This window comes from Arvicola amphibius, chromosome 6 (genome assembly GCF_903992535.2).
Source record: "Arvicola amphibius chromosome 6, mArvAmp1.2, whole genome shotgun sequence".
Lineage (NCBI taxonomy): Eukaryota > Metazoa > Chordata > Mammalia > Rodentia > Cricetidae > Arvicola > Arvicola amphibius.
The window spans coordinates 7,801,285-7,816,766 of record NC_052052.2 but is presented as its reverse complement, the minus strand read 5'-3'; the positions used below and the strand labels follow the sequence as shown (position 1 = coordinate 7,816,766).

At 48.3% G+C, this 15,482-nt stretch overlaps 1 protein-coding gene across 1 annotated transcript in view; it reads left to right on the top strand.

The window, feature by feature from the left end:
* Positions 1-15,482, top strand: part of Mtor (mechanistic target of rapamycin kinase) — a 110,651-nt gene that overhangs the window by 82,798 nt on the left and 12,371 nt on the right. Inside the window, exons 38-50 of the mRNA XM_038333022.1 lie at positions 868-985; positions 2,595-2,843; positions 3,454-3,554; positions 4,008-4,104; positions 4,397-4,495; positions 4,761-4,883; positions 4,969-5,151; positions 6,035-6,169; positions 6,354-6,528; positions 9,819-9,954; positions 10,942-11,089; positions 12,448-12,570; positions 13,900-13,982. Of these exons, the coding sequence (XP_038188950.1) occupies positions 868-985; positions 2,595-2,843; positions 3,454-3,554; positions 4,008-4,104; positions 4,397-4,495; positions 4,761-4,883; positions 4,969-5,151; positions 6,035-6,169; positions 6,354-6,528; positions 9,819-9,954; positions 10,942-11,089; positions 12,448-12,570; positions 13,900-13,982 (1,770 nt within the window). The remainder of the gene's footprint in view (positions 1-867; positions 986-2,594; positions 2,844-3,453; positions 3,555-4,007; positions 4,105-4,396; positions 4,496-4,760; positions 4,884-4,968; positions 5,152-6,034; positions 6,170-6,353; positions 6,529-9,818; positions 9,955-10,941; positions 11,090-12,447; positions 12,571-13,899; positions 13,983-15,482) is intronic.

Here is a 15,482-nt window from a genome sequence, read left to right as displayed (position 1 = left end):
CTCATCTGCTGCAGTCTCTGCCCCTTACTTCCCAGGGCTCTGGCAGCAAGAGCACTCGTGATAACCTCCAGCTGCTGTCCAGCTGTGGGGTTCAGTACCTTATTTCTAAACACATTTTTTAATTTTGTGTGTGTGTGTGTGTGTGTGTGTGTGTGTGTACGTGTGTACTCTCAAGTCACAGAATGCATGTGGAGATCAGAGGACATCTGACAGAAATCAGCTCTCTCCTCTACCATAGGAGTTCCAGGGATCAAACTCAGGTCATCAGGGTTGGTGGCAGAGGTCTTTACCCACTGAGCCAGCTCACTGACCCAGGCTTCTTGTTTTAAAATGGCACCTATATTACTGATTCAAAGTGTAGATAGCCCTGACTCCGGGTAAGTTAGTCTCTCTGTGCCTGTGTAAAGGAGCAGTAAGAACACCTATCTCCTAGGGTGATGTGAGGTGCAGGAGCCCAGTATCAAGGACAGAGAGCAGTTCCTAGATTTGAGTAGCAATCAGCAGGTGCTAGCATTAGTACCATCACCATCTGGAATGGAGGGGAGGAGAAGGAGGAGGAAAAATATCAATGAGAAAAAAGTAGTGAACAACTGTCCTGCACAAAGCTGCTTATAGTGTCCTGCAGGAACACCTCTACCTGGGATCTGGTTTATGCTGTCATTGGAATGCACAGATCTGAAGAAAAGACACCTCCAAGATTTCTATAGACCTCCCCTCCCCTTCCTTTCACGGGCTTGAACATCCATCAGTTGCCTCTTGAGAGCAAGAGTAAATGTCAGAAGTCTGTAGGGCACCCTAGCATCTGCTCCTCTCCTTCCGGGCCTTTGATGGGAGGGAACAACATAGGTCTTGCTTCTCTGTTTTCAGGTGTTTCCTGAAACTTGGGGAGTGGCAGCTGAACCTTCAGGGCATCAATGAGAGCACCATCCCCAAGGTGCTGCAGTACTACAGTGCCGCCACGGAGCATGACCGCAGCTGGTACAAGGTGAGGAAGGGCCGGCACTGTCTCCCAGCCCCTCGGTTCTCAGCACGAGGAGCCCTGTTTGTGTTCTCCCATGTTCTCATAGTCACAGCTAGGCCCCTGGAATACCTGAAGTCTGACAGAGGCCCAAGGAGCCTGTGCTTTCCTTTATGAATCCCAGGGCAGCAGAGGCGCCAGTTGAGACTTTGAGTTGAGCACCACTTCCAGTGGTGCCCTTGTTTCGAGTGGCACCGGGGCCACAGCTCTCTGACAGTCTCTCCCTTGTCTGTTATTCTAAACGTCTGGGCACGTGGTTTTCTCTGAAACTCTGTCTTCCCTTGCGTTATTTGTACCCAAGCTTCTTTGTGTCTTCCGTCCCTGACTATTCCTCTACTAGGAATTTAGACTTGTTTTTATTGGAAATATCTAGATAACATTCTATTATATTACCAGAAACCTTTCTAAAAGACAAACAGAAAATGTATGAAAGAAGTGGCTAGCTAGTACAGGGGTGTTCCTGCTGGTGCCCGTGTCTTTCGGGGAGCACATACTCTTCTGGGTATCAGCTGCTTGGTTTAGCAATATCATCAGTTTCTTTCCAAAATCTCCATATTTACTAGTGACTTCTAAATTATTCCCTCTGGGATCAAAATTGATCTGAAGACCGTAGAAATATTTACAATAAAAAGTATTTATCCTCTGTAGGCGCTTCGTGCTAACTGGAAAACTGCACTGTGGCTGGGCGATAGCTCAGGGATAGAGCATTTGCCAAGCATGCATGAAGCAGTGGATTCCATCCCCAGCAACATACACATGTGTATGCATGCATTTGTACACACACACACACACACACACCCCAGTCCATGGTAGGAATAATGATTCCCCTTTCCAGACAGCTGCATGTCCAAAGCTAGAAAAATATTCAAATGCAGTTTTGCTTAGTGGGACCCTTGTTAATCAGAGCTCACAAACCACCTGAACCCCAGTTCCAAGGCATCTGGTGACCTCTTCTGACTTCCACAGGTACCAGGCATGTATGTGGTGCATATACATATACGCAGGCAAACATCCATTAACCAGCTGTCCCCACCCTGCCTTGTGAGCCCCAAGCTGCAGGCACATGTGTTTCCTAGGGTTCTTTGCACATACTCTCCAGGTACCTGTCTTTTTTCCCCTGCCAGGAAGACCCACTGCCATCGTCTCTCTTGTCTCTCCGACCCCCCTCCCTTGCCCTACTTCAGCTTCTATTTAAGGCTTAACAAGCTCCTTTCTTTACGGAGCTCTTCAGATCACTGGTGTTCCATTGCCACTTCTTCTGACCCCATCTGCCTTGCAGAGGCTGTAGGCCTTGAGGCAAGGAGTCTGCACTGCTCTTCTTGCTGTGACCCCCACAATGCTCACCATAAAACCTAGTTCCGTTAGTGCCCAGGAGATGAATGAGTCACATCGGTTGCAGTAATGCCCTCTTCCTGTGTTGTAGACTCAGTCTCATCCTGCTGATCTCAAGGCCCCGTCCTCAGGGTAAACTTAGAATGTCAAGCCCTGCCTCGACACTAGCCTCAAACTTCTCTGAGCCTTGCACTAGATCAGAGCAAGCCTGTGTCTGCCCTTGACTCTTGCCCTGTGAACCTAGGCTTGGCATGCATGGGCAGTGATGAACTTTGAAGCAGTGCTGCACTATAAACATCAGAACCAAGCCCGTGATGAGAAGAAGAAGCTGCGTCATGCCAGCGGGGCCAACATCACCAATGCCACCACTGCTGCCACCACAGCTGCCTCAGCCACTGCTGCCACCAGCACAGAGGGCAGCAACAGCGAGAGCGAGGCTGAGAGCACTGAAAACAGCCCCACTCCCTCCCCTCTGCAGAAGAAGGTCACCGAGGTGAGCTCCTCATTCAGAGTCAGCCAGAGCATAGCTATCTGAGATAGCTGTGAAGTTCAGGGAAGCCTGAGGCTTTCTCTGAGACAGGATGGGGCTGGACGCACAGACGAGCTGGCCTTACTGTGTGCCAGAGGCTGTGTCTGAGTGCCTGCGTGTTGGGGAGCTGCTGTCAGGGCTGAAGAAAGGCTCCTTGTTTCCCACAGAGATGAGCTCATCCCCTTTAATGCACTGCCCTGTGTGTGGGTGGCTGCCACAGCTGCAGGGCCACTATGAGGACAGAGCCTTGGGGATCTGTCCTCTGCCCTGCACTTTCCCTGTCTCCCTCCCTTGGGCCTGTCAGTCCAGAGGGCAACAGAGCCGCCAACAAGTGCAGAGAACAGCGTGTTCAGAGCCTCCGCTCCACTCCTTTGGCCCTGTAAGGAAGCCGCACTATGATTTGGAAAGCAGTGCCGTTGTGGAATGCATTCTGTATGCATTCTGTATGCCCCAGGCATGAGTTTCCTCACACTCCTAACCACCCTCTGAGCGGGCGCCATCAGTGCATAGCTGTGCCTGCTGCACAGAAGAGAGCTGAGACAGGAGAGTCAGTGACACACTTGTGTCTCAACAGGATTTGTCCAAAACCCTCTTGCTCTACACTGTCCCTGCCGTCCAGGGCTTCTTCCGTTCTATCTCCTTGTCGAGAGGCAACAACCTGCAGGATACACTCAGGTATGGAGGAAGGGAGATTCTTCTGAAGGCCTTACCAGTAGCAGGACGTAGAGGTGTCTTTGTACTCCCCTCCGGTCAGTACAATACAGTCAGCATACGGCCCTTTCTTCTCCTGTCCCTTGAGACACTACAGCCGACCAGACCTCACTTGTGAGGCTGGGAGCTGTGAAGATGGAGTGAGATGGGGGAGGCCGCCTCCCATTCATCCTGGGGACTGTCAGACTCACCAGCCTTTTGGTGCCCATCCTCCAGGCTCCTCCTTCCACATGCACAGACCCCGCCCCCTCATCTCTGCTACTGAGCTTGTACCTCAGTGACCCTGACAGACCTGGGACAAAACCTTGGGATGAATCCTTAGAGGTCTCTCCCAGGCTCTGTCCCCATCACAGCCTTCAAGATGAAAGCAGACAAGCTAAGAAACTCAGTTCCTGTGACTCTCTCCTGTCTCCCCAGAGTCCTCACATTGTGGTTTGATTATGGTCATTGGCCAGATGTCAATGAAGCCTTGGTGGAAGGGGTGAAGGCCATACAGATTGACACTTGGTTGCAGGTGAGAACCCGGTGTCAGTGGGCGTGGGTCACAGTCTGTCCCGTTTGTGTCCTCTTGAAATCACCAGTGGTCTCAGTAGCAAGGCAGCCTGTGTCGTAAGCTTGTTCCCAAGCTCCAGACTACAGATTCTCCCGAAGACCTGCTAGGTCAAAGCATATGCCTGACATCCCAGCACAGGGGAGATGGAGGCAGAGGGATTGTGACAAGCCTAGGCCACATGAGACCTTGTCTCAGACATCAGTCTTCTTTCCCTTGCCTCACGTGCTGTGCGTCATATCTTCCTGCATGCCAGGTTATACCCCAGCTCATTGCAAGGATCGACACACCCAGACCCTTGGTGGGCCGGCTCATTCACCAGCTTCTTACAGACATTGGTCGCTACCACCCCCAGGTATGTGCCAGCCCCGAGCCACCGTCCATTCATTTGGTGGCTAACTTTCCTAAAGCTGCTTAAGAGACAGTGTGGGACTGAGAACCAATGCCCCACACGGTGCTGGCAGAGTCGACGGTGAGCAGGGCCCTCCTCTCCCAATGCAGTGGCCCCTTTCCTAATGTCCACGGGCTAATGCTGTCCTCAGCACTTCTCTGCCGTCCTCCTTAAAGCGCACCAGTTCCGTGTCCACGGCCCTTTGCAAGTGTTCCTCTGTTTGCTTCAGGCCCTCATCTACCCCCTAACGGTGGCTTCCAAGTCTACCACCACAGCCCGCCACAATGCGGCCAACAAGATCCTGAAGAATATGTGTGAGCACAGTAACACCCTGGTCCAGCAAGCCATGATGGTGAGTGAGTCTCTCTACTGTCTCCAAGTCGCATCTTCCCAATCGTAGCTCACCTGTGCCTTCCTTCCTTCTCCCCTTGATCCAGGTGAGCGAAGAGCTAATTCGCGTCGCCATCCTCTGGCATGAGATGTGGCATGAAGGCCTGGAAGAGGCATCGCGCTTGTACTTTGGGGAGAGGAACGTGAAAGGCATGTTTGAGGTGCTGGAGCCCCTGCATGCTATGATGGAGAGGGGCCCCCAGACTCTGAAGGAAACATCCTTTAACCAGGTACGGGCTGAGAGTGGCAGGACATGGCCTCCCCAGACTTCTAGGAAACTGTATCCCCAGTGCTATGGGCAGGAGAATTGCAATTGAAGGCCAGCCTAGACCTAGAACTCATGCCCAGAAAAACAAAGCAAAACAAAACATTAGAAATGTAGTCATTACAACACTCTTTCTTTCTTTCTTTCTTTCTTTTTTCTCTCTGTATAATAGCCCTGGTTGTCCTGGAACTTACTTTGTAGACCAGGCTGGCCTTGGACTCAACAGAGATCCGCCTGCCTCTGCCTATGCTGGGATAAAGGCATGAGTCACCACTACCTGGCCAGTCCTTCTATTTAAAAAAAATAATAGTATTAGCCTTTTTTTTTAAAAAAAAAAAAGATTTATTTATGTATATGAGTGTTTTGTCTGTATCTGTATACACCAGAAGAGGTCATCAGTTCCGTGGGAGTACAGTTACAGATGTTGTGACCCTCCATGTAGGTGCTGGAAAGTGACCTCAAGACCTGGAAGAATAGCCAGTGCGCTTAACCACTGAGCCATCTCTCTAGCCCCTTAAATTATTTTCATTTTCTTTACATGCTGAGGGGTAGGATCAAACTCAAACTCAGGACCTCACACATAACGGGCAAGTACTGCCCCACCCAGCCACTCCCTCAGCTGCTGAGATTTTAACAGAAATTCCTCCAGAGATCATCTTATTCTCTTCAAATCCCCCACTGGGGTTAGATCACCTCATTCATGCCCTGGGAGCTCCAAGGTTGGGACTGCTCAGCCCCTTCTGCTCCCAGTAGCTTCATACCCCCTCAGGCACCCTTGGCATCTGTGTGGTCTGCTTGGGGATTGAGCCACTTTGGTAACTTGAAACTTTGCCCTGCTTGCCTCTCAGGCTTATGGTCGTGATTTAATGGAGGCACAAGAATGGTGCAGGAAGTACATGAAATCAGGGAACGTCAAGGACCTCACCCAAGCCTGGGACCTCTATTATCACGTGTTCAGGCGGATCTCCAAGCAGTTACCCCAGGTAGGCTCTTGAGGCAGAGTGCCTTGTGAGCTCCTGAGCTGATCCTGTGCATCAGCCTTCACTCATGCTGAAGACTTTAGGACAAGCAACTGCTTATTGCCATTTAATGAAAGAAAAATACTTAAATTTCTTTTCAGTTCCCCTTGAGAGGCAGAAGTCTAAATCCTTTCCTAACTGTTCACAGCTCACATCCCTGGAGCTGCAGTATGTTTCCCCCAAACTTCTGATGTGCCGGGACCTTGAATTGGCTGTGCCAGGAACCTATGACCCCAACCAGCCAATCATCCGCATTCAGTCCATAGCCCCATCTCTGCAAGTCATCACGTCCAAGCAGAGGCCCCGGAAGTTGACCCTGATGGGTAAGGACCGAGTCCACATCCTCTATCCTGTCTCAGTTCCCTCCTTTCTTTTGAAATGATTGCCTGCCATTTTCCCGGCGGGAGCCCCATCTCTGTCAGAAGGGAGAGGGAGGACAGTGAGTCTCCTCCTTTGCCCAGCGCTGCACTTGTTAGTGGAGCAGCAGACCACCGCCCTTGTCTGATCATTCGTTGCGGTGGGAAGCTACGGGAAACTGATGGTGCCAAGAAAGGCATCTGAGGTAAACATGGACCATGACAAGCTGTTATGAAGACGGCTTTTGTGCTCTTGGATGTTCCTGGTTTACCATCATTGTCCAAAATGAGCAGGCTGAACTTGGCTTCTCACAGTAGACTGTGCTACCATGAGGCTGCCTCTGAGGTTGTTTTAGGAACAGAGTGCTGCCAGCCTGGACCAGTTAAGGGAGGCCCAAGAGCTGTTCAAGCTCTGTGAGGTTTCTTGCCCTTTTAGGAAGCAAGAGAGTGTTGGAGCCAGGTCTCATTCTGTATTCCTGGCTGCTCTGTACTCACTGTGTATGTAGCTCAGGTTGGCCACAATGCAGGCATGTACCTCCAGGCCTGGCTTCCTCACTCTGTGTGTGTGTGTGTGTGTGTGTGTGTGTGTGTGTGTGTTTCTGATTTTTTGTTTTGTGTTTTATTTTTTATTGTTTTTTTGAGATGGGTTTTTTTTTTCTAGCTTTGGAGCCTGTCCTGGAACTAACTCTTGTAGATCAGGCTGGCTTTGAACTCAAAGAGATCCACGTGCCTCTGCCTCCCGAGTACTGGCATTAAAGACGTGTGCCGCTACTGCCAGGCTGCGTTTCTGATTCTATGTGCATGTGAATAGTGTCCCAAATGAAGACAGAAAAGGGCATCAAGTATCTCTATAACTCTGCTCCATCCTTTTTAAAATAGGATCTCGCCGGGTGGTGGTGGCGCACGTCTTTAATCCCAGCACTTGGGAGGCAGAGGCAGGCAGATCTCTGTGAGTTTGAGGCCAGCCTGGTCTACAAGAGCTAGTTCTAGGACAGGCTTCAAAGCTACAGAGAAACCCTGTCTTGAAAAACAAAAACAAAAAAAGAAAAAAATAGGATCTCTCTCTCAATATCAGGCTCTGAGGCTCTCATTTTCTCAGCTAAGCTGAAAGCAACGAAGTCCCAGAAAACCTCCTGTCTCTGCTCCACCTTTGAAGTAGGGTTACAAGACACCTGACTGGTTGTGTGGGTGCTGGGATGGGGCCTCTGATTCCTCATAATTACTCAGCACTCGCTCTCTCATCCTCTCTCTCCCTCCCACTCTCCTCCTCCCTCCCTGTCCCCATTCCCCCCTCTTTAATGTGTATGGATATTTTGCCTGTAATTTGCCTCCGCACCACATTCATGCCTACAGAGACAGGCAGAGGTTGTTGGATCTCCCTGGAACTGGAGTTACAGATGGTTGTGAGATGCCATGTGGGTGCTGGGAACGGAACCTGGGTCCTCTGGAAGAACAGCTAGTGCTCTTACCCACTGAGCCACCTCTCCATACATAGCAGGCACTCTCAGCGAAGGAGCTGGCTTTCCAGTTCAGCTTTCTCACTCCTGAGAGCTTATGGAGGGCCTAGCAGGGAACTCAGCTACTCCTCCTGGACAGAGTGAATGGCTTTGAGAGGGACAGTAATAGAGGAAAGGGACACCTGCCTAGCCAGCTAGATGAGCCAAACCAACCCTGGGATCAGGGATCAGTGTGGTGACAGATGTCTTAGCCAGACTGCTCTCGCATCCTTCCTCACATTCGTTTATTTATATATTTATTTGTTCATGGGAGATTTTTTGAGATAGGGTCTCACTATGTGGCCCCATCTGTCCTGAGGCTCATGATATAGACCAGGGTGGCCTCGAACTCTGAGATCTGCTTTACCTCTGCCTCCAGAGTGCTGGGATTAAAGGCATCATCACTATGCCTGGCTTACTTTCTCACTCTTTGGTTTTTTGTTTTGTTTTTCGAGATAAGGTTTCTCTATGTCACAGCTCTGGCTGTCTTGGAACTTACTTTGTAGACCAGGCTGACCTCGAACTCACAGAGACCTACCTGCCTCTGCCTCCCAAGTACTGGGATTAAAGGCATGCGCTACCATCTTTCTCACCTTTAATAATGCTTGTTTCTGGGCTAAATAGATGGCTTGAAAGCTAAGAGCGTATGCTGTTCCTACAGAGTATATGCAAGTTCTGTTCCCAGCACCCACATCAGGCAGCTCACAACTGTCTGTGACTCAGGTTCATAGGGATCTGAAACTCTTGGCTTCCATGAGCACCTGGACACACATGCTCATACCCACACCAAGATTCATACATATACGTAAAAACAATAAACCTTTGTAAAATAATGCTTGCTTCTTGAGCACAGTGATTATTCACCCCCGTCAATCAATCGTGGTCCCACTGGTGATGGCCTTTAGTATTTAATGGAGATGCTATGAATATTGTTCAGTTGGTAGCTGCTTGCCTTTCATGCACAGCACCCTGAGTTGGACCTACGGGACAATATAAACCAGGCTTGGTGGCACACATAAACCAGCACTCAGGAGGCAAAGACTGGGAAGATCATTACAAATTCAAGGTCAGAATGGACTCCATAAAACCCTGTCTCTTTAGAGAGAGAGAGAGAGAGAGAGAGAGAGAGAGAGAGAGAGAGAGAGAGAGAGAGAGAGAGAGAGAGAGAGAGAGAGAGAGAGAGAGAGAAGCTTAAGAAGGAACTCTTGCCTTTTTAAAGGTCGTGGTGCCTTTAATCCCAGCAGAGGCTGGCTGATCTCTATGAGTTCATGGCCAGCCTGGTCTACAGAGCTAGTGCCAGGACAGGCTCCAAAGCTCCTTAGCAGTGAGGCTGCTCCTCCCTCACCCCCCATCTCAGACTTACTTGCCCAGCCAGTTATGGGGCAGACCCCCTGACCTGTCCCTCTTCATGTTTCCTGGCCCCCTGCTGGTTCTCCCATCGGGCATATTCCACTGGAGCCAGTTGATGCGGCCTGTAGGAGTCAGGAAAGGACAGAGGAGCACAGGGAACCTCTAGGATCTCAATACATCATTCCCAGTCCTCATAAAATAAGTTTTGTTTTTATTAAGCAGCATTGGTTGTTGGGGACCACTGAAAGCAGAGCTGTTCTTCCCTTAGTTCAAGGGTGGGTATGTGCCTGTTTGTGGGGACAGTGTGACTAGGAAGGGAGAGAGTTCCGGGGACCTTAGGGCTAGCTGGTGGTCTTGGGTAGTGATGTGAGCAGCTCTGGCCTGCTTCAGTTGCTCCCCTGTTTCTTGCAGGCAGCAATGGGCACGAGTTTGTTTTCCTCCTGAAAGGCCACGAAGATCTGCGGCAGGATGAGCGAGTGATGCAGCTCTTTGGCCTGGTGAACACGCTCCTGGCCAATGACCCAACTTCTCTTCGGAAGAATCTCAGGTATTCAGAGCGCTGTGAGAGGCTGAGCTCTCAGAGTTCTTCATATTCCCTCCTCCGCTGTCTCTGGAATCAGGTGTCCTCACAAACTTATTAAAATTAAGTGCCTGAGCCAGGTCCAGTGGCACATGCCTGTAGTCCTAGAGCTTGGGAGGTAGAGACACAAGGATCAAGAATCCAAAGCTAGCCTAGAGAGAGCTTGAGGCCAACCTGAACTATATATGACCCCCTGTCATGAAACAAAAATACCACAGTATGGTGGCACACACCTATAATCCCAGCACTCAAGAAACAGAGGCAGGGGCAGGAGGATTGCTGCATGCCTGTTGCTCTAACAGGTTCCAGACCAGCCAGGGCTACTTAGAGAAACCCACTTTTTTTTTTTTTTTTTTTGGAGCCTGTCTTGGAACTAGCGCTCTGGTAGACCAGGCTGGCCTCGAACTCATAGAGATCCACCTGCCTCTGCCTCCCGAGTGCTGGGATTAAAGGTGTGTGCCACCACCGCTCAGCTGAGAAACCCACTCTCAAACAAAGCAAAACAAAACTAATGTTTAAGTGTCTGACAAGGAACACTAAGGTGCCCAGCAAAGAAGCTTCTCCAGATGTTGTGTAATTAATACCTTTAGTGAGCTCAAAGAACTCAGAAGGTAATGCCTCAAAGATTAGACTCAGGGGTCTACAAATTTGATATTTCCCCCAGACCCAGGCCAGTGAAACTCCCTGCTGCGGCTCTGTCTCTTAGCCTGTGGCTGTTCCACTAAGTTACTTTAGCTCTCAATGTAGCCTTTCAGAGCTTCCTCTGCAAAGCTGAGTCTGTGAGGCAAGTTGAGGACCGCTCTGGCTTCCATGGCATCTTCTGGAATGTCTTTCCCTCGGGGGCCCCTCAGCCCACACCTTGCAGCAGGGAGCTCACCAAAGGCGTTTGTCTTAAGCTGATCCAAGGTGTGCTTTTGTTCACTGTGCAACCACCTTCCTCCCCTGTGGCCACAGCATCCAGAGATACGCAGTCATCCCTCTGTCTACCAACTCGGGCCTCATTGGCTGGGTCCCCCACTGCGACACCCTGCACGCCCTCATCCGGGACTACAGGGAGAAGAAGAAGATCCTCCTGAACATTGAGCATCGCATCATGCTGCGGGTACGAGCCAACCCCATGCCAACACCCATGACCTCACGGACACCCACACTTCAGGGCACCCACACCTGTCTGGTGAAGCGTAGTCAGATATTTCTTGGGGCCACCAGCTCACAAATAAGGACATGGAGACTTACTATTAATTGTGAAACCTTAACCTAAGCTTAGGCTTGTCCTACTAGCTTCTGTAACTTCCATTACTAAATTATTTTGATCTGCATTTTGTCATGTAGCTCATTACCTCATCTCTCCATGCTGCTCATGCTGCTTCTTCTCTGTCTGCCTGGCAACTTCACCTTCCCAGAGTTCTCTCTCTGCCCTGACATCCCTCCTGCTTAGCTATTGACCGCTCAGTTTTTTGTTATACCGGTCACAGGAGTACATTTTGTTTGTTTGTTTGTTTGTTTGTTTTTACAGGGGGCTTCTTTGCTCTTTTTTTGTTTTTTGTTTTTATTTTTGTTGTTTTTTCAAAACAGGGTTTCTCTGTCTTCCAGTCTATCATGGAACTTGCTTTGTAGACCAGGCTGGCCACAAACTCACTTGAGATATACCTGCCTCTGCCTCTGCCTCCCAAGTTCTGGGATTAAAGGTGTGCACCACCACAGCCCAACAGCAATACATTTTCACAGTGTACAAACAGTGGGGTACCACTGAGAAAGCTGTCCATGGAAATCACTATGGAAAAAGCTTAAAGAAGTAACTCATAACACGGATAACTGCTGAGAAACAAAGGAGTGCCAGCAAGAAGGTTCAGGGCAAAGACCCCTGCTGTACAGGCCTGATGTCCAGAACCCACAGTGAAGGGGAGAACCAACTCCCAGAAATTTCCTCTGATCTCCACATGCACACAAAACAATAATACAATTTTTTAAAAAAAAAAATTAAATTAAAAATGCTGCCTGGTGGTGGTGGCACACACTTTAATCTCAGCACTTGGAAAGCAGAGACAGAAGGATCTCTATGAGCTTGAGGCCAGCCTGACCTACATAGTGAGTTCTAGGATAGCCAGGGCTACACAGAGAAACCCTGTCACAAATTTAAAAAAAAAAATTGGGGGGCATAAAGATGCATGATTTTAATCCTAATACTGGAGAGGCAGAAGCAAGTAGTTGGCTGTGAGTTCAAGGCCATCCTGATCTACATAGCAAATCCCAGAACAGCTACAAAATAAAGCCTTGTGTTAGCAAATAAAAAAAAAAAAAAAAAAAGCAACCACATTGTTTTTCCCTTTCCCTTGTTACTTCCTTTCTCTGTTGCCACTGCTGGTGAAATCAGCCCCGCTCCGCTGGCCTCCCCCTGTTCTTCTAAATGTGAATTGCCTATTGTGGCTCATTTCACTGACTGGTTATGTCCTGATTCAGATGGCTCCCGACTATGACCACCTGACTCTGATGCAGAAGGTGGAGGTGTTTGAGCACGCTGTCAACAACACAGCCGGGGATGACCTGGCCAAGCTATTGTGGCTGAAAAGCCCCAGCTCAGAGGTATGTCCTGGGGCTCTGCAGGCTGCCCTACCGCCACCACAGATACCCACATATGACAGGAGGTGTGGTCATTTTTGTTGTGGTTAGATGAGGAATTTTCACGAAAAGCTTTCTGAAACCTGCACAGCATTTAGAAGACTGAGGCAGGAGGATCACCATGAATTTAAGTCCATCCTTTGCTACATAGAGAGTTTTAAGACAATCTGAGCTATATATTAGACCCTGTATTGGGGTGGAGAGGACTAGAGAAAGTGTTCAGTGGTTAAGAGCACTAACTACTCCTGCAGAGGACCTCAGTTAAGTTCCCAGAACTCACATGGCAGCTCACAACCATCTTTAATTCCAGTCCCCGGGATCCAACATCCTTCTGGCCATCTCAGGCATCAGGCATATATGTGGCACACATACATACATGCAGGTAAAACACTCAGACACATATAAATAAATAAATCTTTTAAATAAAATAAAACTGGGCCAGAGGGATAGCTTGGCAGGTTAATTCACTCTCTAACAAGTTGAGTTCAATCCCTGGAACCCACATGGTGGAAGGAGAGAACTAACTCATACAAGCTGGCCTCTCCCAGACACACATACACAAATAAATAAATACAGGGTTTTGGTTGGTTGGTTGGTTGGTTGGTTGGTTGGTTGATTTTTCGAGACAGGGTTTCTCTGTAGCTTTGGAGCCTGTCTTGGAACTAGCTCTTGTAGACCAGACTGGCCTCGAACTCACAGAGATCCGCCTGCCTCTGTCTCCTGAGTGCTGGGATGAAAGGCGTGAGCCACCACTGCCCAGCCAATAAATACAGCTTTTAAAAGTCTTTAGTGGTCTGCTGCTGTCACTGGGTAAACATCCGCCTTCCCTCCGTCTAGACGCTGTGCTTTGCTCACACACTGATCTGATCTCCCTGTGGAGTCCATTTCAGGACTGTCTCGTTGCTCTCTGCCTGTCTTAGGACCATGCATCTCTTCATATTGGCTATCTCTGTTTTCTACCACATAGGCTTGAGGACTGATGTGTGGATCAGAAACAGCGCTGTTAACATTTTTTGGAATGATATTAAATATAGCAAACAACTTGGAAAGATGTTTATTTTCACAGTCTCTAGGAGGGAACATTTTCACTTACATTGTCACGTTCCTAAAGACACAGCACGCTTCTGATAAAGTTTATTCTAAGGCATAGTTTATAATCAGGGATGGCATCTTTGTTCCGTAATCCATTCTTACTGTTATGGTAGAAGCTAAGGACAGCTGTCCTGAACCGTTTAACTATGTTGAAGCTACTGATTCATAGAATGCTGGTTCACGGGTGCTCTTGTATGACAGGTGTGGTTTGACCGAAGAACCAACTACACCCGCTCCTTGGCCGTCATGTCGATGGTTGGATACATTTTAGGCCTGGGAGACAGGTGAGTGGATCCAATTTGTGCCTTTGAGTTTCCTTCTCCAGTTGTTCTGAATGGTTTCATTTTGTCTGCTAGTGAAATTTGTGACTATTGAATAAATGACTGTATTTTTTTTTGAAGGGCAAGCAAGCATGGTTTTATTGAGATATAGGGTGACTTGCCTGCAGCAGGGAGGGGTCCCCAAAGTGATTCATTGTTGTAACAGACTCTTCAGTCACCACTGTGCTAAAGACAGATCATTCTCCATCTGTAATTGAAACCAACCAAAGTAGAACCTTTTATACAGAATATGCTTCTAAGTGTCATAACCAAAGAAATACTTCAAGCCTGGGAAAGACTCAGTAGAAGAGCACTTGTGTAGCTAATGCAAAGCCAGAGTTTAATCTGCAGTACCATCCGAAAAGGAAAAAGAAAATTGGGAATGTTTAGATACTAACCAACAAGAAAGCAAACAAAATTGATCATTTGGTATCTACTGCTTTTCTTTTGGAATTGTGTCTCATGCAATTACTTGAGTAAAAATTGTTTTGTGCCTCCTACCTCCAAAATAAAAGCTAAGTTAAGACAGGCTCTAAGACATACACCTCTAGTCCCAGCACTTGGGAGCTGAGGTGGGAATGTTGCCTGAGCCTAAGATTTGAGATGATCCTGGGCAGCAAAATGAGATCTCATCTTTAAAAGACAAGCCCAACTGTTGTCTGAGTTTTCTGTCCTTCCCGGTTCCTGCAATCATTAAATCCCAGAGAAATCACACAGAGTTCTACATTAGTTATAAACTGATTGGCCCATTAGCTCAGGCTTCTTACTAACTCTTATAACTTATATTAAACCATTATTTTTTGTCTATGTTAGCCACGTGGCTCTATACCTTATTCGGCAGGGCAGTCACATCTTGCCTCTTCTGTGGCTTGGACAGGACTCCCAAAGGAACTTCCTTCTTCCCCAAATTTTCTTGTTCTCATTGACCTCTACTTCCTGTCGGTTGTCCCACCTATACTTCCTGCCTGACTACTGGCCAGTCAGCATTTATTTAAAATATAATTAACAGAATACAGACCATTATCCCACACCACCCAGTTAAGCTGTAGAGATGGCTCAGCGGTTAAGAACACTGGCTGTTCTTCCAGAGGTCCTGAGTTCAATTCCCAGCAGCCACATGGTGACTTACGACCATCCGTAATGAGATCTGGTGCCCTCTTCTGGCATGCAGGCAGAACCCTATATACATAATAAATAAATCTTAAAAAAAAAAAAAAAAAAAAAAAAAAAAAGACAAGGCCAATCAAGGCATAGTGGACAAGCCCTTGACTCCAGCACTCAAGAGGCAGAAACAGAGCCAGGCAGATCTCTGAGTTTTAGGATAGCCAGGACTATACAGTAAGACCCTGTCTTTAAAAAAGGACAGAAGTTAAAAGTCCTTACACCACAGGAACTGATAACCTGAATTCTCTTCTGGAGAGAACCAGCTGTGAATTGTCCTCTGTCCTCTAACTGCCAAACAAG